This window comes from Ailuropoda melanoleuca, chromosome 17 (genome assembly GCF_002007445.2).
Source record: "Ailuropoda melanoleuca isolate Jingjing chromosome 17, ASM200744v2, whole genome shotgun sequence".
Lineage (NCBI taxonomy): Eukaryota > Metazoa > Chordata > Mammalia > Carnivora > Ursidae > Ailuropoda > Ailuropoda melanoleuca.
Genome location: NC_048234.1, coordinates 6,560,681 through 6,587,803, shown reverse-complemented (window position 1 = coordinate 6,587,803; position 27,123 = coordinate 6,560,681). Strand labels below are relative to the sequence as shown.

At 47.5% G+C, this 27,123-nt stretch overlaps 1 protein-coding gene across 1 annotated transcript in view; it reads right to left on the bottom strand.

The window, feature by feature from the left end:
• The window catches only part of DNAH9 (dynein axonemal heavy chain 9), a 1,064,222-nt gene that overhangs the window by 18,712 nt on the left and 1,018,387 nt on the right, over nt 1–27,123 (bottom strand). Inside the window, exon 62 of the mRNA XM_034647281.1 lies at nt 18,311–18,493. Within this exon, the coding sequence (XP_034503172.1) occupies nt 18,311–18,493 (183 nt within the window). The remainder of the gene's footprint in view (nt 1–18,310; nt 18,494–27,123) is intronic.

The window sequence follows — 27,123 nt, the reverse complement described above, 5'->3', positions numbered from 1 at the left end:
CGCCGGGATCACGCCCTGAGCCGAAGGCAGATGCTTAACCGCTGTGCCACCCAGGCGCCCCTACATGTTTAATTTTTAAAGAACTGCCAAACTGCTTTCCAGAGTGGCTGTACCATTTACATTCTCACCAGCAGTGTGTGAGTGATCCATTTTATTCATATCCTTGCCAGCATTTAGAGTGTCATTCTTATTTTTTTTTAAATTCCAGTATAATTAACATAGTGTTATGTTAGTTTCAGGTGTATAATGTAGTGATTAAATTCTGTACATTACTCAGTGCTCATGATGGGGTACTCTTAATCCCCACCCCCTCCCCACTCTCTGCCCCTCTGGTCACCATCAGTGTGTTCTTTATAGTTGAGGGTCTCTTTCTTGGTTTGTCTCTTTTTTCCCTTTGCTTGTTTGTTTCTTAAATTCCACATATGAGTGAAATCATATGGTATTTATCTTTCTCTGACTTGTTTTGCTTAGCATAATACTTTCTAGATCTATCCATGTTGTTGCAAATGGCAAGAGTTCATTCTTGTTGATGGCTGAGTAATATTCCATTGTGTCTGTGTATCTATAATTATCTTTATATAATCACATATTCTTTATCCATTCATCTTGGATGGACCTTTGGGCTGCTTCCATCTGTTGGCTATTGTAAATAATGCTGCAGCAAACACAGGGTGCATATATCTTTTCGAATTACTGTTTTTATATTCTTTGGGTAAATACCCAGTAGTGAAATTACTGGATCATGGGATGATTCTATTTTTAACTTTTTGAGGACCCTCCATACTGTTTTCCACAGTGGCCACACCAGTTTGCATTCCCACCAACAGTGCAGGGGGGTTCCCCTTTCTCCACATCCTCACCAACACTTGTTGTTTCTTGTCTTGTTGATTTTAGCCATGCTTAAAATGTGTGAGGTGATTTCTCATTGTGGTTTTAATTTGCATTTCCCTGATGATGAGAGATGTTGGATTACTTCTTTTTTGGTGTTGAGTTGTATCAGTTCTTTATATTTTTGGATACTAACCCTTTATCGGGCATGTCATTTGTAAATACCTTCTCCCATTCTGGAGTTGTCATTATTTTTTATTTTAGCCATTCTGATAGGTGTGTAGTGATATCTTATGATTTTAATTTGCATTTTCATAATGGCTAATGATTGCCTTTTCATATATTTATTTCTCACCTGTATACTCTTCGGTGAAATGTCTTAATATCTTTTGCTTATTTTCTAATTTTTTTTTTTTTTTACCATTGAGTTTCAAAAATTATATATTCTTGATATTAGTACTTTTTCAGATATGGGGATGCAAACACTTTACCCAGTCTATGGCTTGCCTTTTCATTTTCTTATAAGGGTCGTTTTTAGAGCAAAGATTTTTAACTTTGATGAAGTTCAGTTTATTAGTTTTTCATTTTATGGCTTATGTTTTTGGTGTCATGTCTAAGAACTATTTTCCTGCCCCCTGAGCTTGAAGATTTCTGTTGTTTTTTTTTCCTTAGGAGTTTTATAGTTTTAAGTTGTACACGTGAGTCCTTGATCCATTTTGAGTTAATTTTTTACAAGGCGTGAAACTTAACTTGAGGTCAGTATTTTTGCCTATAATGTCAAATTACTCCAGCACTGTTTGTTGAAAGGCTGTCTTTCCCCACTGACTTGCTTTTGCACCTTTGTCAAAAATCAGTTGATATTTGGGAAAGCCTATTTCCAGTTTCTTTATTATGTTTTGCGTGTCTGTCCCTCTGCCAATACCACACAGTCTTGATTACAATAACTATATGATAAGTTCTGAAATCAGGGAAATCGCTTCCTCTGACTATGATCTTTTTTTCAAAATTGTCTTCACTATTTTAGTTCCTTTGCTTTTCCACAGAAATTTTAGAATGATCTTCCCTGTATCGACAAAAGATTCTTGCTGGTATTTTGATAGGAATTGCATTAAACCTGTATATCAATTTGAGTAAAATTGACATTGTTGCTATGTAATCTTCTAATCCATGAACACAGTATGTCCCTCCATTTATTTATATATTCTTTTTCTCTTATCAGTGTTTTATAGTTTTCAGCACACAAGTCTGACATGTTTTGTTAGATTTGCATGTAGGTATTTCATTTTTTTTAATCTAGATAAATGTATCTATGGCTGATGTCCTTTGTTTTCTTCTAGGATTTTTATGGTTTCAGGACTCACATTTAGGTCTTTAATCCATTTTGAGTTAATTTTTGTATGGTATTAGAATGTGGTCTATTTTCATTTTTGGGCATGTGTCTGTCCAGTTTTCCCAGCACTATTTATTGAAGAGACTGTCTTTTCCCCATTGTATATTCTTGCTTTCTCAGTCATAGATTAATTGGCCATATAATTATGGGTTTATTTTGGGCTCTCTGTTCTGTTCCATTGATCTATGTATCTTTTTTTTTCTAGTACCATACTGTTTTCATTACTATAGTTTTGTAGTATACCTTGAAATCTGGGATGCTAATACCTCCAGTTTTGTTCTTTCTCAGGATTACTTTGATTATTTGGGGTCTTTTGTGGTTCCGTATAAATTTTAGGATAATTTGTTCTACTTCTGTGAAGAATGCTGTTGGTAATTTGATACGGATTGCATTGAATCTGTAGATTGCTTTGGGTTTTATGGACATTTTAACAATATTGGTTCTCCCAGTCCATGAGCATGGGATATCTTTCCATTTGTTTGTGTCATCTTCAGTTTCTTTCATCAGTGTCTTACACTTTTCAGAATACAGGTCTTTTACCTCCTTGCTAAGTTTATTCCTAGGTATTTCTTTTTGGTGCAATTGTAAATAGAATTGTTTTCTTCACTTAATCCTAGCCAAACGGCCAAAAGCAATTAGAATTGTTTTCTTAATTTCTCTTTCTGCTCCTTCATTATAAGCGTATAGAAACAGTACGAATTTCTTGGTCTTTTGTAGCCTGCAACTTTACTGAATTCGCTTTTTGCTTCAAATAGTTTTTTGGTGGAGTCTTCAGGGCTTTCTATGTATAATATTGTTATCTGCAAACAGTGACAGTTTAACTTCTTCCTTGCCAATTTGGATGCTTTTATTTCTTTTTCTTGTCTCATTGCTGTGTTTAGGCCTTACGGAATTATGTTGAATAATAGTGGTGACAGTGAGCCTCCTGTCTTGTTCTGATCTTAGAGGAAAAGCTTTTCAGTTTTTCACCATTGAGTATGATGTTAGTTGTGGGTTTTTAATATATGGTATTTATTATGTTGAAGTATGTTCCCTCTAAACCCACTTGTTGAGCGTTTTTATCATGAACAGATGTTGAATTTTGTCAAGTTCTTTTCTGCATCTATTTAAATGATCATGTTTTTAATCCTTTCTCTTGTTAATATGGTGTGTCACATTGATTGTTTTGTGAATATTGAACTACCCTTGCATCCCTGGAATAAATCTCACTTGATTGTGGTGAATGATTTATATAATGTATTGTTGGATTAGATTTGCTAATATTTTGCTCAGGATTTTTGAATCTCTGTTCATCAGACATATTGACCTGTAGTTTTCTTTTATTGTAGTATCTCTGGTTTTGGTATGAGGGTAACGTCATACTAGCTTTATAAATGATTGATCTACTGCCTTTGTTTGCTTTGACTCATGAAATTTAAAAAATAATTTTATTTCTAATTATGGCCTTTTCTGCTTGAAAAGCCTGTTTACCATTTCTTGTATGGCTGGTTTAGTGGTGATGAACTCCTTTAACTTTTTTTGAGAAACTATCTGTTTAAATTCTGAATGATAACCTTATCAGGTAGAGTATCCTTGGTTGTAGGTTTTTTCCTTTCAGCACTTTGAATATATCATGCCAGTCTCTTCTGGCTTATAAAATTTCTTCTTTCTTTTCTTCCCTTTCCCTTCCCCTCCCTCCCTCCCTCCTTCCCTCCCTTCGTGTGGGGTGGCGGGCAGAAGGAGAGGGAGAGAATCTTAAGCAGACTCCATTCTCAGTGCAGAGCCCAATGTGGGGCTTGATCCCACAACCCTGAGATCACGACCTGAGCCAAAATCAAGAGTTGGACACTTAACTGACTGAGCCACCCAGGTGTCCCCTGGTTTGTTTCTACTGAAAACTCAGCTGATAGCCTCATGGGGTTTCCCTTGTATATAACTAGTTGCTTCACTCTTTTTTTTTTTTTTAAGATTTTATCTATCTATCTATTTATCTATCTATCTATCATCTATCTAAGAGAGAGACAGCCAGCAAGAGAGGGAACGCAAGCAGGGGGAGTGGGAGAGGAAGAAACAAGCTCCCAGAGGAGGAGCCTGATGTGGGGCTCGATCCCATAACGCTGGGATCACGCCTTGAGCCGAAGGCAGATGCTTAACAACTGAGCCACCCAGACTCCCCTAGTTGCTTCTCTCTTGACACTTTTAAGATGCTCCCTTTATTTTTAATCTTTGACATTATTATATGTCTTGGTGTGGACCATTCTTGAGTTCATCTTGTTTGGGACTTTTTGTGGTTCCTGACCTGGAAGTCTGTTTTACTGCCCAGGTTAGGGGAGTTTTCAGCTGTTAATTTCTTCAAATAAATTTTCTGCCCTTTCTCTCTCTTCTCCTTCTGGCAGACGAATCTGCTCCTGGTCCCTCAGTACAATCCCTCCCCACCGTATGTAGGCCCTCTACCTTTGTTCAGAAGCTGTTCAGTCAGCCCTCACCTCCTCTTCAGGAGGAATTGTTCTATATATAGGTGTAGATCTGGTGTGACTGTGGAGGAGTTGAGTTCAGGGTCTACTTACATCACCATCTCAGACTCTCCCCTTCCCCCATCTTTTAAGGTTGGTTTGCTGGTGACAAGTTCCATTATGATTTTCCTTCATCTGAAAATGTCTTGATCTCCCCTTCATTCCTAAAATACTTTCTCTGCATATAGGATCATACTCTGTGTAATACCTCATGAGAGGGAGATAGCATAAGGAACTCTGCATATGGATTTCTCCTGACTCTGCCATGACTTTTTCCTCCGTGATCCAGCTGTGTATGTATTCTTACTGTCCCATGATAACAATCTCAGTCATATGTATAACTATGTGCTGAAATCCAGTCTTCAATTGCAGGAGTGATCTGGGGACAGGATCCCCGACACAACAGCATAGTGTTACATCTTGTTTGTTTATCTGTTCTGACAGTTCTAATCAGTAACTTGGATGCTTGGACCATTTATATTTAATGTAATTATCAATATGACAGAGTTTAAATCTACCATTTTCTTCTTATTTTAGTGGTTGCGCTAGGGCAGGGGTTGGCAAATTTTCTGCTAAGTGTCACACAGCAAATACTGCGGGCTTTGCAAGCCACACAATCTCTGTTGCAGCTACTCATCTCATCAGTTATAACCCCAAATCAGCCATACACAACATGTAAATTAATGGTTGGCCATATTCCAGTAGATGCTTCCTCACAGAAACAGGCTGTGGGCTGGATTTGGCCTGCATGCCAGTAGTTTTAGCTGACCCCTCTGCTAGGATTTACAGTCTATGTCTTTAAGTTATCACAGTCTACCTTCAAATAATATACCACATCACGTACAGCGTAACAGTTGTTTTCTCCCGTCTCATTTTTTATGCCGTTGTTGACATACATTTTGGCTCTATATGTTATAAAGCCCATAGTAATTACTACTTTTCTTTTAAAAAGTTAATTATTTTTTAGTTTTTACGCGATAAAAAATGTCTTTAATACAACTTACATATTTACCATCTAGGGAGACAGTCATTACTTTGCGTAGATCCAGATTTCTTTATGGTATCATTTTCCTTCTGTCTGAACAATTTCTTTTAACATTCTTACATTTTAAGCCTGCTGGATATGAATTCTCTGTTGTCTGAGAACATGCTTATAGGCATACCTCCGAGATATTGTGGGTTTGGTTCTGGATCACTGCAAGAAACTGTATGCTGCAATAAAGCGAGTCAGATGAATGTTCTGGTTTTCCAGTGCATGTGAAAGTTATGTTTATATGATACTGTAATCTAAGTGTGCAATAGTATTATGTCTAGAAAAACAATGTAATTAATTTAAAAATAATTTATTGCTAAAAACTGTTAAGCATCATCTGAGCTTTCTGCGAGTCCTCATCTTTTTGCTGGTGGAGGGTCTTGTCTCAGCCTTGATGGCCACTGACGCTCAGGGTGGGGGCTGCTGCAGGCTGGGGTGGCTGTGGCAGTTTTGAAGAGTAAGATAACAATCATGTTTGCTGCACTGATTGACTCTTCCTTTCGTGAACGAGTTCTCTGTAGCACACGATGCTGTTTGATAGCATTTGACCCACAGAACGTCTTTCCAAATTGGAGTCCTTCCTCTCAAACCCTGCTGCTGCTTTACCAACTAAGTTCATGGAGTATTCTCAGTCCTTTGTTGTCATTTCAGCAGTCTTCACAGCATCTTCACCGGGAGTAGTTTCTATCTCAAGAAACCACATTGGTTGCTCATCCATAAGAAACAGCTCCTCATCCATTCAAGTTTGATCATGAGATTGTAGCAGTTTGGTTACGTGTTCAGGCTTCGGTTCTGATTCTGGGTCCCTGCTGCTTCCACCACATCTTCAGTGACTTCTTCCATAGAAGTCTTGACCCCCTCAAAGTCATCCATGAGGGCTGGAATCAAGTTCTTCCATACTCCTGCTCATACCTCTTCCCATGAATCACAAATGTTCTTGATGGCATCTAGAATGGTGAATCCTTTCCAAAGATTATCAATTTCCTTTGTCCACATCCACCAGAGGAATCACTATCTATGGCAGCAAGAGCCTTACGAAATTTATTTCTTAAATAGTAAGACTCGAAAGTTGGAACGACTCCTTGATCCATGGGCTGCAGAGTGGATGTTGTGTTAGCAGGAGTGAAAACAGCATACATCTCACTGTCCATCTCCATCAGCGCTCTTGGGCGACAAGGTGCGTTGTCAACAACCGGTGATATTCTGAAAGGAATCTTTCTGAGCAGTGGGCTTAAAATATTCAGTAAACCATGTTGTAAATGGATGTGCTGTCATCCAGGGTTTGTTTTTCCATGGATAGAACACAGGCAGACTAGATTTAGCATCATTCTGAAGAGCCCTGGGATTCTCAGAATGGTAAACGAGCACTGGCTTTCACTTAAAGTCATCAGCTGCGTGAGCCCCTAACGAGAGTCAGCCTGTCCCTTGAGGCTTTGAAGCCAGGCATATTGACTTCTCCTCTCTAGCTGTGAAAGTTCTAGATGGCATCTTCTTCCAATAGAAGGCTGTTTCATCTACACGGAAGATCTGCTGCTTATTGTAGCCACCTTCACTAGTTATGTTAGCTTATCTTCTGGGGAAGTTGCGGCAGCTTCCACAGCAGCACTTGCTGCTTGACCTTGTACTTTTATGTCATGGAGATGGCTTCTTTCCTTAAGCCTCCCGAACCTTCCGCTAGCTTCAGACTTTCTTCTGTGGCTTCTTCACCTCTCAGCCTTCATAGAATTGAAGAGCATTAGGGCCTTGCTCTGGATGAGGCTTTTGCTTAGGGGAATGCTGGGGCTGGTCTGACCTATCTAGACCACTACAACTTTCTCCCTCTCTTTAAGACGTGGATAGTGGGGCAGGCTGTGTGTGGGGGCAGGGAGTATGTGGGAAATCTCTGAATGTTCCTCTTGATTTTGCTGTGAACCTAAAAACTGCTCTAAAAACATGAAATCTTAAAAAAAATGCCATACTTAATTTTTAACACCATTTGGAAGTCTGAAATCATTTCGATAGAGGAACATAAAATGTGTAACTTGGCTTTCTTAAAAATTTCTCACATCTGCTTATAATATGATGGTAATTCATTCTGATCATGATTTTGCATTTGCTAATTGAGTGTGGGAGTGACAGAGACTTCGAGAATGTACTGTCTCTGAGGTTTTGCCAGTTTGAGAGTGAAGAACAATTTAGGAAAAGAGGAAACCATTCACCTTTTATTTGGTTTCTGAAGTCAGTATTCCCATGACCCCGAGCTGAAGTAGAAATGACTCACTTTCATTGTAGGGGCTGAGAAGAAATGAGAGAGCCCCACTGCAAATTCACTAAGTGTAAGTTGTGTCCCTTTCTTAGGTGAAAGGGAAAGTATAGACTCTATGCCAGCATTTCCCGAAAGCTGTTTAGCAAACATCAGTTTCTTGGGGTGTTTCCAGATTGGCTGTGCTGGGCAGACAGGAAAGTTCTATGGCCAAGCTCTGGGCAAGTGGGCCCTTAAAGACTTCAGCTGTACTATCATACAGAAGCCTGTTCACATTTGTTCACACCCGATTTTCTCAAATTCCTCGTGCCTGGATACTCTGGAACACTGGTTAATACCTGTACTTACTTGCTAAAAGTCAACTAAGAGAAAACTTACCAGGAAAACACTGAATCCCTCTCGTAGGAACATACTGCACCTCAGGGTCCTGTGACTTGTTTGCTGCGTTGTCAGCAAGGCCAGTGAATCTGGGAGAACTAAAGGTGAAGGTGGGGGGGGACCCCTTATTGTACATCTAGCTGGCTGTGACCTTAACCACTTTATTCATCCCTATAAAAACATGCTTTCATAATCTTGAGTAAAAACCTTATTTTTCCTATAGGTCCTCATTCTTTGAAGTCAGTGAGCTGACTATTACTATTATTTTTTTAATAAAAAAGCTCAGATTCCTAGGCTGCAGTCCAAACCTAGGGACTCCAACCTCCAGAGGGCCAGGAACGTCCATTTGGAAAGGGCACCTCTGATACGTCTAAAGCAGCCTCTGTGCTGGGCTCACAGGCTACGAGGTGAATGGTTTCCTCTTTTCCTAAATTGTTCTTCACTCTCAAACCGACAAAACCTCAGAGATAGTACATTCTCGAAGTCTCTGTCACTCCCACACTGGCATTCAGTGCAGGGGGGGTCGGCAGTACCCACGTCCTCCTTCTCGAGGGGCTGAGGCTGCACCCTGTCCTGATGGTCAGGCCCTATCTGCTTTTCCTTCCCTATGAAAATGGTCTTTGCAACCAGCTTTCATTTTTCTAGAGCACAGGAGGGGAGGGGTTGGGGAGGAAAGTGGGAATGATATGGGCCGCGCCCCTTCCAGTCTGGCTTCCAGACCGAGGGTGACTGCAGCCCATCTGGCTGGGTCTTCTGACCGAGTGCTGGAAGAGCCGAGGGCATGTGGGCCAGGGCGGCTGCCTGGTGAGTGGTGACTGTAAGTCGTCAAAGGGTCAAAGCAGGGCGCTGTCAGACCTGCCCTATCCAGTCAGCACAGGTCGGAGTGAAGAGCTGGAGTAGCTCTGCGAGTCAGCAAGCTGGACTTCAAGCTTGAGCATCCTTCACGTACTTAGAAACAGATTTTGTGAATTCGCCACTGGTGACTTAGGGAAAAAAAAAAGTCTGATGTCCTAAAACATCTGCCTAATCAAAAACGATTCCCGGGACGCCTGGGTGGCTCAGTTGTCTGTGTCTGACTTCAGGTCATGATCTTGGGGTCCTGGGATTGAGCTGCGGAGAGTCAGCTTGTCCCTCTCTCTCTGCCTCTCCCCCTGCTTGTGCTCTCTTTATATATGGCCTTTATTATGCTGAGGTAGGATTCCTGTAACCCTACTTTGTGGACGGTTTTTTAAAAAAATCATGAATCGATGTCGTGTTTTGTCAGGTGCTTTTTCTGCATCTATTGAAACGATCATGTGGTTTTTATCCTTTTACTTATGTGATATGTGTCATGTTGATTGATTTGTGAATACTGAACCACTCCATCGCAGGAATAAATCACACTTGATTGTGGCAAATGATTTATTTAATGCATAGTTGGATTCATGAGAATTTTTGCATCTGTGTTCATCAGAGGTATTGGCCTTTGGTTCTGTTTTTATGTAGTGTCTTTATCTGGTTTTGGTATTAGGGTAATGCTGGCCTCATAGAGTGGATTTGAAAGTTTTTTTTCCCTCTTCTATTTTTTGGAATAGTTTGAGTAGAATCTTCTTTAATGTTTGGTAGAATTCTCCTGTGAAACCATCTGGTCCTCCACTTTTGGTTTTTTTGGGGGGAGTTTTTTGATTAGTGGTTCAATTTCATTGCTGGTAATTGGTCTATTCAAATTTTCTATTTCTTCCTGGATTCAGCTTTGGGGGGTTATATGCTTCTAGGAATTTATCCATTACTTCTAGGTTGTCCAATTTGTTGGCATATAATTTTTCATAATCTCTAACAATCCTTTGTATTACTGAAGTGTTGGTTTTTATTTCTTTCATTTCTGATTTTGTTTGAGTCCTCAACAAATAATAGTAGGGACCTTTATTCCCACAGTGCATATGTGGGCTGGGGAGGAGAGGGAGAGGGAGAGAGAGAATCTTGGCATGGAGCCTGATGTGGGGCTCGATCTCATGACCCTGAGATCGTGACCTGAACTGAAATCAAGAGTTGGATGCTCAGGGCGCCTGGGTGGCTCAGTCAGTGAAGCGTCTGCCTTCAGCTTGGGTTGTGATCCCGGGTCCTGGGATTGAGTCCCATGTCGGGCTCCTTGCTCAGCAGGAAGCCTGCTTCTCCCTCTGCCTCTCCCCTCTGCTCCTGTTCTCTCTCTCCCCCTCTGACAAATAAATAAATAAAATCTCAAAAAAAAAAAAAAAGGATGCTCAACTGACTGAGCCACCCAGGCACCCCCAGCTCTCTCTCTTCTTTTACGAGCCTGCTAAAGGGTTATCAATTTTGTTGATCTTTTAAAGGAACAAGCTCCTGGTTTCATTGATCTGTTCTATTATTTTTGTTTTTCACTGTTTTTAGTTTCTTTTATTTCTCCTCTAATCTTTGTTATTTCCTTCTTTCTACTGGTTTATCCCTCTTTTACTAGCTCCTCTCAGGCGTAAGGTTAGGTTGTTTGAGATGTTTCTTTTTTCTTGAGGGAGGCCTGTATTGCTATAAACTTCCCACTTTGAATTGCTTTTGCTGCATTCCAAAGATTTTGGATTGTGTTTTCACTTTCATTTGTCTCCATGTATTTTTTTTAAAAGACTTATTTATTTGAGGGAGAGAGCGTGAGCACACAGGCCAGGGGGAGGGGTAGAGAGAGAAGCAGACTCCCCACTGAGCAGGGAGCCCGATGCGGAACTCGGTCCCAGGACCCTGGGATCACGACCTGAGCCGAAGGCAGACGCCTCACCAACTGAGCCACCCAGGCGCCTGTCTCCATGTATTTTTTGACTTCCCCCTTGATTTCTTGGTTGACCAATTCATTGTTTAGTAGCATGCTAGTTACCCTCCATGTGTTCTTTCCAGATTTTTTCTTGTGGTTGATTCCTAGTTTTGTAGTGTTGTGGTTGGAAAAGATGCATGGTATGACTTCAGTCGTTTTGAATTTGTTGAGATTTGTTTTGTGGCCTAATACGTAACCTACCCTAGAGAACATTCCATGTGCACTTGAAAAGAATGCATATTCTGTTGTTTTAGGATGGATTGTTCTGAATATATCTGTTAAATCCATCTGGTTGAATGTGTCATTCAAAGCCACTCTTTCCTTGTTGACTTTCTGTTTGGATGATCTATTCACTGATGTAATGGGGAGTTAAAGGTCCCTACTATTATTATATTACTATTGATTACTTTCTTTATTATTAACTGTTTTATGTATTTGGGTGCCCGCATGTTGAGTGCATAAATTTACAATTGTTGGGGTGCCTGGGTGGCTCAGTCAGTTAAGCATCTGCCTTCGGCTCAGGTCATGATCTCAGGATCCTGGGATCGAGCCCTGTGTCGGGCTCCCTGCCCAGTGGGGAGCCTGCTTCTCCCTCTCCTCCCTGCTGTGTGCTCGCTTGCTCCCTAATAAATAAAATCTTAAATATTTACAATTGTTATATCTTCTTGTTGGATTGTCCCCTTTATGATTATGAAGTGGCCTGCTTTGTCTCTTGTTAGTTTCAAAATCTAATTTGTCTAATATAAGTATTGCTACCCCACCCTTCTTTACGCATCCATTTTTAGGATAAATGCTTCTCCATCCCTTCATTTTCAATCTGCAGGCCGGGTTGGAGGGGGTGGATCTGCGAAGTGCATGAGTCGGGGTAGACGTGGTCTTAGCTGGTCTTCGGACTGAGGCAGGCCAGGCTGGAGGCCGGGGGGCGCCGTGAAAGCACGTTAGGTAGTGAATGTCCCCGCGCTGGTTCCCGTAGGCGTTGGTGTGGTTATGCTGGAGGCCAGGGGAAGGGAAGTGGCACCTGGCAGCTCCTTTGCTCCTGGAGGAGTCTCCCTGGCATCGCTGTCCCTCCAGACTTGCTCTGAGATCAGTGCATGACTCTCCATCCCGTATGCCCCTGGCGTTTTTCTAACGGCTGCCTCGATGTTGTCTCTGCACCGGCCGGCCCTTCGTTTGTTGTGCTGTCTGCTTAAGGGCGGGGACTCTGTTGCCTCCTGGCCTTGGCTCTCCCAGAGCTGAGCCTGCTGGTTTGTGAAATTCCAGGTTTTCTGTCCCGCCAGGCATACAAACTTCTGTAGTTCAGCCTCTCTGGTTTTCAAAGCCAGGTGTTTCGGGGAGTTGTCCTGTGAGGGCTCCCTGGTACGCTAGTCTGTTTGTCGCCCTTCGCTGTGTCCATGGCTGCCTCCCTCCCGTGGACGGCCACAGCTGCTTTAGCTCCCCACTGGTCTTCACCCTTCCCACCCTCTTTGCTGCGGCCTCCTTACCTTTAGTTGTGGAGTCCCTTCTGCCGGTCTTCGGGTCATTTTCTCGGTTAGTGACACTGATGCATCACCTAATTGTATCTGTGGGCGAGGTGAGCTTAGGGTCCTCCTACTCCACCGTCTTCCCAGGCTGTTTCCTAAATATGGTGTTTGATTTATGCTTATAGAACATCTCAGTTTGGACGAGGCACACTGTAAGTGCTAACCTATCATTGGCCGCTACTGTAGAAAGTGAAGGTCTAGGAATTTAGCTTCTCGTAGAATTTTTCTACCTAGGCAGAGGATTTTCTGGGCCCACTGCCATCAGTATAATGCCCTTTGAAAGTTATACCTAGTTGATATAAAGAAATTGGCCTTGAGGAGTTTTGTACATCAGGCTTCTGTGCATTTGGTTAGTGGGAGTCAGTATCATTGACCAGTCAGCTTGGAGTACTTGGAGAACCTGTCTTCACTGTGTAAGGCTAGGAGCCAGATGTCTTACTGTGGTGAATGCCCAAGGCAGTTCCTCTGTGTGGGAACATGGTTGTGGCGAACTGACCTGTCTTTGGTGCCTACCCTGTCTTCCTCTACCACCTCTGTGTGCTCTGAGCTCCTGTAGTCCTCAGGTGTGGCATACTGACTGTGCCTCTCAGTTCAGCTGATACTTTGTGGGAGGTAGCCTTATGGTTGCCCATCCAGCCAATTATGAATGGCTACAAATAAAAGTTTATCACAAATGCTAAGAGTATGACTTCATGATTAAAAAAAGTTAGACCTCTCCTAACTTTGGTGCCCCATGTGGGCAGAGCGTTTGGGTTTGCCTGTCTGATGTGCTGGGTAGTGAGAGTTGCCCTCTGTCCTCCTGTGCGCCACCTGACTCACTCCTAGAACTTGAAAGTGACTGTTCAGGAGAACCTCAGTCTGAATGTCCCCTCTGCCCCCGCCAGGTGAGCCGGTCAGCAGAGCCAGCCCTGTGTCGCACGGCGGCCGGGTGGGAGGCCAGGAGCTGAGCAGGTGCTCGCTGCTGCGATGTCAGACACCGCGCAGTGGCGCCCTCCACGTCCCTCCCCTGCCAGGCCATCCTGTGGACCCTCCCGTTCAGGTCGCTCCCATCTGCTGCTGCCTCGGGGACTCTGTTGCCTCCTGGCCTTGGCTCTCCCAGAGCTGAGCCTGCTGGTTTGTGAAATTCCAGGTTTTCTGTCCCGCCAGGCATACAAACTTCTGTAGTTCAGCCTCTCTGGTTTTCAAAGCCAGGTGTTTCGGGGAGTTGTCCTGTGAGGGCTCCCTGGTACGCTAGTCTGTTTGTCGCCCTTCGCTGTGTCCATGGCTGCCTCCCTCCCGTGGACGGCCACAGCTGCTTTAGCTCCCCACTGGTCTTCACCCTTCCCACCCTCTTTGCTGCGGCCTCCTTACCTTTAGTTGTGGAGTCCCTTCTGCCGGTCTTCGGGTCATTTTCTTGGTTAGTGACACTGATGCATCACCTAATTGTATCTGTGGGCGAGGTGAGCTTAGGGTCCTCCTACTCCACCGTCTTCCCAGGCTGTTTCCTAAATATGGTGTTTGATTTATGCTTATAGAACATCTCAGTTTGGACGAGGCACACTGTAAGTGCTAACCTATCATTGGCCGCTACTGTAGAAAGTGAAGGTCTAGGAATTTAGCTTCTCGTAGAATTTTTCTACCTAGGCAGAGGATTTTCTGGGCCCACTGCCATCAGTATAATGCCCTTTGAAAGTTATACCTAGTTGATATAAAGAAATTGGCCTTGAGGAGTTTTGTACATCAGGCTTCTGTGCATTTGGTTAGTGGGAGTCAGTATCATTGACCAGTCAGCTTGGAGTACTTGGAGAACCTGTCTTCACTGTGTAAGGCTAGGAGCCAGATGTCTTACTGTGGTGAACGCCCAAGGCAGTTCCTCTGTGTGGGAACATGGTTGTGGCGAACTGACCTGTCTTTGGTGCCCACCCTGTCTTCCTCTACCACCTCTGTGTGCTCTGAGCTCCTGTAGTCCTCAGGTGTGGCATACTGACTGTGCCTCTCAGTTCAGCTGATACTTTGTGGGAGGTAGCCTTATGGTTGCCCATCCAGCCAATTATGAATGGCTACAAATAAAAGTTTATCACAAATGCTAAGAGTATGACTTCATGATTAAAAAAAGTTAGACCTCTCCTAACTTTGGTGCCCCATGTGGGCAGAGCGTTTGGGTTTGCCTGTCTGATGTGCTGGGTAGTGAGAGTTGCCCTCTGTCCTCCTGTGCGCCACCTGACTCACTCCTAGAACTTGAAAGTGACTGTTCAGGAGAACCTCAGTCTGAATGTCCCCTCTGCCCCCGCCAGGTGAGCCGGTCAGCAGAGCCAGCCCTGTGTCGCACGGCGGCCGGGTGGGAGGCCAGGAGCTGAGCAGGTGCTCGCTGCTGCGATGTCAGACACCGCGCAGTGGCGCCCTCCACGTCCCTCCCCTGCCAGGCCATCCTGTGGACCCTCCCGTTCAGGTCGCTCCCATCTGCTGCTGCCTCTCCTTTCTCTCTCCCCTAGACTTAAAAACTCTCCCTCCCCTGAACTCTGCTGCCATCCGCTCGCATGCTCCTTTTCCCATCTTTTCCCTCCATCTGCTTGTCTTTTTTTTTGTTAGTCACCACACAGTACATCATTAGTTTTTGATGTAGTGTTCCATGATTCATTGTTTGCGTATAACACCCAGTGCTCCATGCAATACGTGCCCTCCTTAGTACCCATCACCGGGCTAGCCCGTCCTCCACCCCCTCCCCTCTGAAGCCCTCAGTTTGTTTCCCGGAGTCCACAGCCTCTCATGTGTCATCTCCCCCTCTGTTTTCCCCCCCTTCATTTTTCCCTTCCTTCTCCTAATGTCCTCCCTGCTATTCCTTACGTTCCACAAATAAGTGAAACCACATGATAATTGTCTTTCTCTGCTGACTTACTTCACTTAGCATAATCCCTCTAGTTCCATCCATGTCGATGCAAATGGTGGGTATTCATCCTTTCTGACGGCTGAGTAATATTGCATTGTACATATGGACCACATCGTCTTTATCCATTCATCTGTTGAAGGGCATCTTGGCTCCTCCCACGGTTTGGCTCTTGTGGACGTTGCTGCTATGAACATTGGGATGCATGTGGCCCTTCTCTTCACTACGTCTGTCTCTTTGGGGTAAACACCCAGTAGTGCAATTGCTGGGTCATAGGGTAGCTCTATTTTTAACTTTTTGAGGAACCCACACTGTTTTCCAGAGTGGCTGTACCACTTGCACTCCCACCAACAGTGTAAGAGGGTTCCCCTTTCTCCACATCCTCCCCAACATTTGATATTTCTTGCCTTGTCAATTTTTGCCATTCTAACTGGTGTAAGGTGCTATCTCCGTGTGGTTTTGATTTGAATTTCCCTGATGGCTAATGATGCTGAACAGTTTTCATCTGTTAGCCATTCACATGTCATTGGAAAAGTGTCTGCTCATGTCTTTTTTGACTTGTTTTTTGGGTGTTGTTTGAGAAGTTCTTTATAGATCTTGGATACCAGCCCTTTATCTGAAGTGTCATTTGCAAATATCTTCTCCCATTCCATGGGTTGCCTCTTTGTTTTGCTGTTTCCTTGGCTGTGCAGAAGCTTTTTATCTTGATGAAGTCCCAAAAGTTCATTTTCGCTTTTGTCTCTCTTGCCCACCTGCTTGTCTTAACACCGTGCTTCACTAATGACCCATCACCACAATCACTTGGCTGCTGCTTAAAATACAGGTTTCCGGGTCCCGGCCACAGTGGTGGGATTGGGACGTGCGCTGTGAGAAATCCCCCGGGGGGTCTGACGACCAGGCCATGAGACTGGGTTTAGATGACGGCATTTTAAAATGCCTGTTCTCCAGCTCCCAGAGGGACACAGCTGTCCTGACTGCCTCTCACCATATTACACTGACTCACCTGAGTGGACCCTGTGCTCTGGCCAAAGCAGGTGACTCGTAGAGCAGGGGTAGGGCTCCTCTTGCAACACCTCTGGAAGATTCTTCTCCTTGTCCCCATTCATTGTAAATCCCCCCCCCCATTCTCCACTGGGCCCTCCCCTGATGCCACAGACTTTTCTTCCTTTCTTTCCCCACATCTCTCTGGATGCCCTGTGTTACGATCTGCCTGCCTACCCGTTCTTCCGAGGCCGTCCTTCTGGACAGGAAGGCTCCCCTCTCGGCCTCCCTGCACCTTCTGGCGGGGAGTGCTCAGACCTGCCTGAGGAGCTCAGCAGTCAGCTTTGCTTGAACTAGACCGAGAGCAAAGAAAAACTTCCTCACCTGCCCCCTTCATCTTCACCCAGGCACGCTCTGATTCATGACCCCCGGCCGCGGCCGCAGCTCTTGGAAGAAAAATGAGTGAATTGGAAGGCAGATGGGTAAATAGACTGCACCAGGTTGCACGGACTCGATAAGCCGAGCTTGCAGCAATCCTCCTCGAGGTCATTACCAGTAGAGACCTGCATACCGCTGTAACGGAGCCGCATAATGTGGCCCGCCAAGTCCTTCTCTACATTCGAGATCGCCCTATGGAATGTTGTATTTCATTCGACTACAAGCTGGTACATAATTTGGAGACATGACCAAATAGTGTCTCCAACATCCCTTTCTGTCCTTTCTCCTTCCCTCCATCTCTACCAGGGAGGAGCAGGAAATTAACAGATTAAAAAAAAAAGGCCCACTAACGTAGCGTTTGCCGTCTTGTTTCGTAGTTTCTAGGTGACTACTTGTGACAAAACGCACAGCTATTATTTCTCCTGCGCCCACGTAAGCGTGGCGGTGTTAACCCCGAGCTACAAAACTGGGTTCTCCCCTTCCCTCCGTCTGGGGCCACAGTTCTGTTAACGAACGTGCCCGTGTACACTGACGACAGTCCCCTTCCTCAGCTGCTAAGGCAGCAGGACCCCCCACGTACCTGTCACGGAGGCGCACGGTGGTCACAGTGCTTCTCCATGAGGCTCTGGGCCAGGCTCCTGACATACTTACCTCCGGGCACAGAAAGTAAACTTGTTTAAGTAACTGGGGGCAGAAACAGACTCTGCCATTGCTCAAGAGAAACGAGAGTCTGTGCAGTGTCTTGGATCTTCCCTACAACCTCGACTTTGTAAAAGATGACCATTCTTTCCCCTGATGGGGTGATGATAATTATCAGCTAATACTTTGGGGGTACTTACAACACGCCAGGGATTGTTCTGAACATTCGACGTAAGTGAATTTACTTCCTCCTTCCCCAGAGCCTTACGAAGTAGGACCGTCATCCCTCTTGCAGGCGAGGAAGCTGAGACACAGATCTAAGCTGCCTTAAGGCCACGCAGCGAGGAACTGCAGGGGCTGGGGGTGACCCCAAGGCCGTCTAGTTCTAGAACCTCTACTTTTATCCAGTGCTCTTTTGCCCCCCACGAGAGCAACGTGACACCAGGCTGTCAAAATTTTTGTCTTGCTTGCTCCTCAGAGGTTGATCTCCTCGGGCAGCCTGCGTACACTGACCAGCCAGTCTAGCACATTCTAACTTCACTATAGAACTTGGGGTCTTAGCCTCCCTGCAGCCCCGCCAGACCCTGGTTTCTGGGAGTGACGCCTTCTCGGGCATTCAGATTGCTATAGGACAACTCTCTAGGTCCCCGGAACCCTCCCCCCTGTCTCCCCGGGGGGTCCAGCTGTGTCCTCTGGCCGTGCCCCTTACCTTTAAGCCGAGGTCCAGCTCCTGCAGCGAGCGCCGAATCTCCCTGGTGAGAACGTTCATGCGCTCACACTCCTGGAAGGCGACAACGATGTAGGGGCCGCGCTCCTCCACTCTGGCCAGCAGCTCTGGCATGTTGAACTCGTCTGTCACTCGCTCCAGGATTTCTTCCAGGAGGGCCTTGACCTGCCCCCGCCACAGGAAACACAGGGTTAGGATGGGCTTCTAACTCTCCAGGACTCCATCCCCCTGTGCCACGGTGTGAAGATGGCAGTCGCCCACCCCCTTGGCCATACTCTTGCCTGCTTGCTCAGGTCAGCTGGGTCAGGCCTTGAGGCCCGACTGTGGGCTGACCGGCTGAAGAAGAGACCACAGGTGCCTTTCCAAGAATCGGGAGTTTGGAAAACCCAGAGGCTGACCCCGTTGGCTGTGGGGATCAAACTGGAGAGGCACAGGGTAGCCTAGGGCGGTCACTCCATGAAGCTGGAGTGATGAGCAGTGGTAATGAGTGTTGATATATGCATACTCTCCGTTCTGAGTTTCCAGGAGGCTGCACTGCACTTTCTGTCCTTGGGTCCTGGAAGAAGCATCCCCATCTATCATGTAAACCTCCTCCCAGCCCCACGATTCCTTGCACCACACAGACTGTCGGCTAATTAGACCAGCGGAGCTGGAACCACCAGGGTCTCTCTCCCGGAACATTGGAACCGAAGCACTGAGATCCTGGCTTATTTTGGGGCAAGCACTTGGAGGCTGAGTCTGCCATTTTGAAGTAAATGAGTAAGCCCAGGAGGTCTGTCAGCAGAGAAAGAAAAATGGAACAAATGCAGACATAATAGAACATGTGGCCAGCGGGGCGGGGGGTGGGGTGGGGCAGGCACCAGGGAGAGCTCGGGCTCCAGGAGCACCTGCTGGGTTGGGCGTTGTTCAACATCTCCTCTAACAGCTCCCCATCTCCACTTGTGAACTCCCCTCCTCCCCGTCGTTTTGGGGTTCCGTCACAGGGCCCGATCCTCCCACGATCTAAGTAGGCCAACCAGATCCTCATTCCCAGGAGCAGGAAAATGTGAATCTCAAGCCTGAGATTCAGGGACAGGACGTGGCTGGAGCCAGTGACCGAAGTGCCCTGAAAGGACACTCTTCTTTCTCCCTGGGACCCTGGAGCCACTGGGATTTCTAGCCTTTCTCAGGTCCATTCCTTTGACACAGTGGGCTCTTTCTTGCCTTTTCCAGCTAAACTCGTCTCTGTTGCATGCAACCAAAGACCCTTGGCTGAGTTAATACAGTTCTGTGTTACCCACGTGAGCATAAGCAAGTCAGCTAGGCCTCCATTTTTATCTATAAAAATTTCCAAGAGCCTCTTTCTCCACTTGCCCCCTCTCCCCCACCTCCCAGGGCTGATGCAGAGATCAAATCAAGGGAACTGATGGATGTGGCGGCATCTAAAGCAACACAGAACTACAGGAAGGATTATTAATATTCGCTTCTCCCTGTATTGTTAGCACACAATACAGTCTGTACGAAAAGAGCTGATGTCTGAAAAAGGAAAGTAAAACCTCTCCCTGTCAAAAGGGGGCTCTGGTGCTGTCACAGCAAAACCAGAACAGAATTTTACCAGTACCTGAGAGCTGCTGCTGGGATAGAAGACAAATGGCTAAAATTATACCACATTTCTATCTCTGGAGCTGAATTTGAAGAAACAGCCCTGTATCAGTGAGCTGCCATTCGGACACTGAGCACAAAGAGATGAAAAGGTTGTTTGGAGGCACTGTCCCCAAAATACACGGAACACGGAGAAGCTGATTTCTCTTCTGTCCTGATCAGGCTGAGCAGGGTTTGGAGACCAGGCCTGAGGACAGGGAGGGCCGCTGGGGGAGGGGACAGGCGCACAGACCTGGGGTAGCCCAGGACAGGGAGGGCCGCTGGGGGAGGGGGCAGGTGCACAGACCTGGGGGAGCCCAAGGGCCCTTCAGATGGGAGGAGCGGGTTGCAAGGGATGTGGTCTAATTATTTCCACAAGCAAACTCGTCTTTTTTTTTTTTTTCCCCTTTTTGAGAAATGCTGACCATAAAAACCTAAGCATTGCAGATACAGTATCAGGAACAAAATCCGGTCACAATCTTGCCTCTTCCCTCAAAGGTGGGAAAGACACTGTTAACCACTATTGTCTTTGTTTATAATTCCTGCAGATGTCCTTCACTGCGTATAAGTCTATCCATCAGGTATGGATGATGTTTACCTGCCCTATCTTCCTTCCTCTCTCCGTCCCGCTCCAGCCTTCCCCCCTCCTCTGCCCCGTCTTTCCAGCTATCACTAATGGAGTCATACTACACTTGCCTTTCACCTTATAATAAATCCTGGACATATTTTCTTGTTAGTACCTATAGATTTGTCTTTTTAAAAACCAGTATATATTTTATATATGTACTATGATATATATAATGCATGTTATATGTACACATAGAATAAATAGTATATAATATATAATTTCACTGTTTTGGTATGCCACAATTTATTATGTCCCTTCCCTTTTGATGGCTATTTGGTCTATCATTTGTACTACTATAATCGATCCTGTAATAAATATACCATACAATCTGTGTACTATGGAGTGTTTCCACTGGTTGAATTCCTAGAAATAAAATTACGGGTAAAAAAATATGTACATTTTAAATGTTAGTAGCTGTTGTTCTGGAAGTTAAACCCCCACCAACAGAGTTTTCTTATGCCCTCACCACTGGATACTATCGCTTTTAAAACTCTGTACCATTAAGTGAAAAATGATATTTCACATATCTTCATGTAGTCTGGAGTGACACTGAGAACTGTGCTATTTTTATCGGTCCTTCGTATTATCGTGTGACTTTGTGTCCCTCTGTCCCCATCTTCTGTTCTTTTTTCCTCCACATGTAAGAACTCTTCATATATTAGCAAGATCTGCCCCCTTCCCAGTGTCCTGTGCGGCAGTTTCTCCTCACTTGTCTTTGACTTCGTTCACGGTGTTTTTCGCTTTGCGGATCTTTAAAATTTTTCCAGTCACCAGATTTGTCAATCTTTTCTTTATAGATCTGGACTTGCTGTTTTAAAAAAGGTTTTAGAATGCCTTCCTCTTCGTATGATCATAAAGGCATTCACCCAAGTTGTCTTTCAGGGCTTTCTATGTTTTCATTTAAAAAATGTTTAAGTGTAGGGACGCCTGGGTGGCTCAGTCAGTTAAGCATCTGCCTTCGGCTCAGGTCACGGTCCCAGGGTCCTGGGATCGAGCCCCGCATCGGGCTCCTTGCTCAGNGCAGTTTCTCCTCACTTGTCTTTGACTTCGTTCACGGTGTTTTTCGCTTTGCGGATCTTTAAAATTTTTCCAGTCACCAGATTTGTCAATCTTTCTTTATAGATCTGGACTTGCTGTTTTAAAAAAGGTTTTAGAATGCCTTCCTCTTCATATGATCATAAAGGCATTCACCCAAGTTGTCTTTCAGGGCTCTCTATGTTTTCATTTAAAAAATGTTTAAGTGTAGGGACGCCTGGGTGGCTCAGTCAGTTAAGCATCTGCCTTCGGCTCAGGTCACGGTCCCAGGGTCCTGGGATCGAGCCCCACATCGGGCTCCTTGCTCAGCGGGGAGTCTGCTTCTCCCTCTCACTCTGCTTCTATCCCCGCTCATGCTCTCTCTTGCTCACTCTCTCCAATAAATAAATAAAATCTTAAAAAAAATGTTTCCGTGTAGCCATCTGAAAGGTTCTGTGGTGTAAGGAGTCAGAGTACCTGTTTCACTTTCCTCCAGATGACTAGCCACTCGTTCAACACTAGCGAAATCCAGTAGTCAAGGGCAAATGGGGGAGACAGACCACCTCATCCCCTATACAGGAAGGGTGTACGTCCGAGGGAGGCCACTGGAGCCAGCATGACGGGCTGGATCGTGTCCCCCTATAACTCCCATGTTGAAGTCCTACCCCCCAGTCCCTTAGAATGTGACTGTGTTTGGAGATGGGGCCTTTAAAGAGGCAATTATATTAAAATGAGGCTATTAATGTGGCCCTAACCCAATCTGACTGGTATCTTTATAGGAAGAGGACAGTTAGACGCACAGAGAGAGACAACAGGGGTGCATGAGCTCAGAGGGAAGGCCTCACGAGGCCACAGGAGAAGACCGCCATCCACAANTGAGGGAGGCCACTGGAGCCAGCATGACGGGCTGGATCGTGTGCCCCTAAAACTCCCATGTTGAAGTCCTACCCCCCAGTCCCTTAGAATGTGACTGTGTTTGGAGATGGGGCCTTTAAAGAGGCAATTATATTAAAATGAGGCTATTAATGTGGCCCTAACCCAATCTGACTGGTATCTTATCTTTATAGGAAGAGGACAGTTAGACGCACAGAGAGAGACAACAGGGGTGCATGAGCTCAGAGGGAAGGCCTCACGAGGCCACAGGAGAAGACCGCCATCCACAAGCCAAACAGAGAAGCCTCAGAAGAGAAGCAGCCTCGCCGACACCTTGACCTTGGACTCCAGCCTCCGCAAGGGTGCGAGGATACACTTGTCCAAGCCTTCCGGTCCAGGGTACTTCAGGGTGGCGGCCTCGCAAACTACTACGGCCAGGTACCCCCATGAGTAGCAAGCTCATCTGCATGACAGAGGCATTTGGGGACAGCACTTCCAGCTCAGGCCACCAGAGGAGCCCACGGCGGTGTCCCGGCAAGAATGTCCAAGCTCGGGCTGAGGACCGTGGCGGATGGCCGTGGCTCCTCCCTAGCCGCGGGCCGGCTCCTGGCAGCCCGGCGGCACGCCTGCCCCAGGTTCTTATGCAGATGCACGTGGCAGAGAGCCGCCTCTGGGTCACCTCGGCGTTCTCTGAGCTCGCTCTTTGCCACTCCTGAGCTGTCATGTTGGCGTGAAGAAGGCATGAGCTCACGGCCTGGCCGCACGAGCGGCACACACACGGCGCCCCGCATGGGGAGGTGCGTGCGGCCCAGTCACCTCCGCAGCACGCACGCGTGTCATTTCTGTACCTGGATGTGGGATGAGGACCTGCCGGCAATGAGAAGCTTCTCTGAACCCCGCCTGAAGAACCCTCAGTCTCTTCCTCGTATAGCCCTGGCCTTTTCACCCTGAGAGCTAGGAATGGCTTCTCATTCCACCTGGTTTGGCTTCTGGGCAACGTAACACTTCTTCTCTTCCTTCCGTTCTCAAATTCTGTCTGAGGCCACCGAACGTGGGATTGGCTGAGCAGTGTGATCTGGAAAAGCTTTCTCGAGGGACGCTCACCTGTAGCCAGATCCCCGGAGTGCACGTGCCTGCGCCTGACCCGGGGCCCCAGACACAGAATTCCAAGCTCCCAGGAAGATCTGAGAACGACCGTACGGCACCACTCCACACCTCTAAACAAAAGTTCGGCTCCTTTAATAGAGGCGGTGGATTCCTAAAATCAGTCCCAGCTTCTTAACCTTTACTCTTCCAGGTATGTTTCCTTGTCAGCCCAGCTAAAGGAATCTAGGCAGCGCTGTGGAGCGGAGGTGGGGGGAGAAGAGGAGACCTTGGGAGAAATTTCACTGGGGCTCCTTCCTCTCCTGCCCTCTGCAGCATGCGCCCCAGGAGCAGAGCCCTCAGATTGCCTCTGGTGGTATGACCTCACCCCAAACCCCACCCCAGTCTGCCTCGCGACTCCACAGTGCCCCTCTGCCTTCCTGACATTTCTGGAAGTCCTGTGCTCAGCCCTTACCTGTGTGTTGGAAGACTTTCTGATCCGATGGCGTTCACGCAAAGAGAAGGCATTTTCGTTTCAAAGAGTGACTACACCAAGCGAGCATCTAGTTGGTGGGATGAGGGTGGCCCTCTTAAGGACCCACCCACCCGGCACTGCTCAGTTCACTAAGAAATCCTGAGGGCCCCTTCTCGGTCCCCACACACCACTGTTCCTTCCTTTCTTCCTTTTGGCAGAAAAACGGAATAGAAATGGTCTTCGGGTGAACTAGAAAATCAAACCAAGCTCAGTGGCAGCGCCCCCGGTGACTAACCCGGACGACCGGTGCGGCGGGGCAAGGCTACGCCACCACGTGCGAGTGGAAGGCGTGCAAGGCGTGGTCTGTGCTGCCAGCTCGGCCAGCAGGAGGAGCGACTCCCTGTGCCATCCTCNCCTACCCCCCAGTCCCTTAGAATGTGACTGTGTTTGGAGATGGGGCCTTTAAAGAGGCAATTATATTAAAATGAGGCTATTAATGTGGCCCTAACCCAATCTGACTGGTATCTTATCTTTATAGGAAGAGGACAGTTAGACGCACAGAGAGAGACAACAGGGGTGCATGAGCTCAGAGGGAAGGCCTCACGAGGCCACAGGAGAAGACCGCCATCCACAAGCCAAACAGAGAAGCCTCAGAAGAGAAGCAGCCTCGCCGACACCTTGACCTTGGACTCCAGCCTCCGCAAGGGTGCGAGGATACACTTGTCCAAGCCTTCCGGTCCAGGGTACTTCAGGGTGGCGGCCTCGCAAACTACTACGGCCAGGTACCCCCATGAGTAGCAAGCTCATCTGCATGACAGAGGCATTTGGGGACAGCACTTCCAGCTCAGGCCACCAGAGGAGCCCACGGCGGTGTCCCGGCAAGAATGTCCAAGCTCGGGCTGAGGACCGTGGCGGATGGCCGTGGCTCCTCCCTAGCCGCGGGCCGGCTCCTGGCAGCCCGGCGGCACGCCTGCCCCAGGTTCTTATGCAGATGCACGTGGCAGAGAGCCGCCTCTGGGTCACCTCGGCGTTCTCTGAGCTCGCTCTTTGCCACTCCTGAGCTGTCATGTTGGCGTGAAGAAGGCATGAGCTCACGGCCTGGCCGCACGAGCGGCACACACACGGCGCCCCGCATGGGGAGGTGCGTGCGGCCCAGTCACCTCCGCAGCACGCACGCGTGTCATTTCTGGAGCTGGATGTGGGATGAGGACCTGCCGGCAATGAGAAGCTTCTCTGAACCCCGCCTGAAGAACCCTCAGTCTCTTCCTCGTATAGCCCTGGCCTTTTCACCCTGAGAGCTAGGANTCTCGCCGACACCTTGACCTTGGACTCCAGCCTCCGCAAGGGTGGGAGGATACACTTGTCCAAGCCTTCCGGTCCAGGGTACTTCGGGGTGGCGGCCTCACAAACTACTATGGCCAGGTACCCCCATGAGTAGCAAGCTCATCTGCATGACAGAGGCATTTGGGGACAGCACTTCCAGCTCAGGCCACCAGAGGAGCCCACGGCGGTGTCCCGGCAAGAATGTCCAAGCTCGGGCTGAGGACCGTGGCGGATGGCCGTGGCTCCTCCCTAGCCGCGGGCCGGCTCCTGGCAGCCCGGCGGCACGCCTGCCCCAGGTTCTTATGCAGATGCACGTGGCAGAGAGCCGCCTCTGGGTCACCTCGGCGTTCTCTGAGCTCGCTCTTTGCCACTCCTGAGCTGTCATGTTGGCGTGAAGAAGGCATGAGCTCACGGCCTGGCCGCACGAGCGGCACACACACGGCGCCCCGCATGGGGAGGTGCGTGCGGCCCAGTCACCTCCGCAGCACGCACGCGTGTCATTTCTGTACCTGGATGTGGGATGAGGACCTGCCGGCAATGAGAAGCTTCTCTGAACCCCGCCTGAAGAACCCTCAGTCTCTTCCTCGTATAGCCCTGGCCTTTTCACCCTGAGAGCTAGGAATGGCTTCTCATTCCACCTGGTTTGGCTTCTGGGCAACGTAACACTTCTTCTCTTCCTTCCGTTCTCAAATTCTATCTGAGGCCACCGAACGTGGGATTGGCTGAGCAGTGTGATCTGGAAAAGCTTTCTCGAGGGACGCTCACCTGTAGCCAGATCCCCGGAGTGCACGTGCCTGCGCCTGACCCGGGGCCCCAGACACAGAATTCCAAGCTCCCAGGAAGATCTGAGAACGACCGTACGGCACCACTCCACACCTCTAAACAAAAGTTCGGCTCCTTTAATAGAGGCGGTGGATTCCTAAAATCAGTCCCAGCTTCTTAACCTTTACTCTTCCAGGTATGTTTCCTTGTCAGCCCAGCTAAAGGAATCTAGGCAGCGCTGTGGAGCGGAGGTGGGGGGAGAAGAGGAGACCTTGGGAGAAATTTCACTGGGGCTCCTTCCTCTCCTGCCCTCTGCAGCATGCGCCCCAGGAGCAGAGCCCTCAGATTGCCTCTGGTGGTATGACCTCACCCCAAACCCCACCCCAGTCTGCCTCGCGACTCCACAGTGCCCCTCTGCCTTCCTGACATTTCTGGAANCATCCCGGCAAGAATGTCCAAGGTCGGGCTGAGGACCTTGGCGGATGGCCGTGGCTCCTCCCTAGCCGCGGGCCCGGCTCCTGGCAGCCCGGCGGCACGCCCGCCCCAGGTTCTTATGCAGATGCACGTGGCAGAGAGCCGCCTCTGGGTCACCTCGGCGTTCTCTGAGCTCGCTCTTTGCCACTCCTGAGCTGTCATGTTGGCGTGAAGAAGGCATGAGCTCACGGCCTGGCCGCACGAGCGGCACACACACGGCGCCCCGCATGGGGAGGTGCGTGCGGCCCAGTCACCTCCGCAGCACGCACGCGTGTCATTTCTGTACCTGGATGTGGGATGAGGACCTGCCGGCAATGAGAAGCTTCTCTGAACCCCGCCTGAAGAACCCTCAGTCTCTTCCTCGTATAGCCCTGGCCTTTCACCCTGAGAGCTAGGAATGGCTTCTCATTCAACCTGGTTTGGCTTCTGGGCAACGTAACACTTCTTCTCTTCCTTCCGTTCTCAAATTCTATCTGAGGCCACCGAACGTGGGATTGGCTGAGCAGTGTGATCTGGAAAAGCTTTCTCGAGGGACGCTCACCT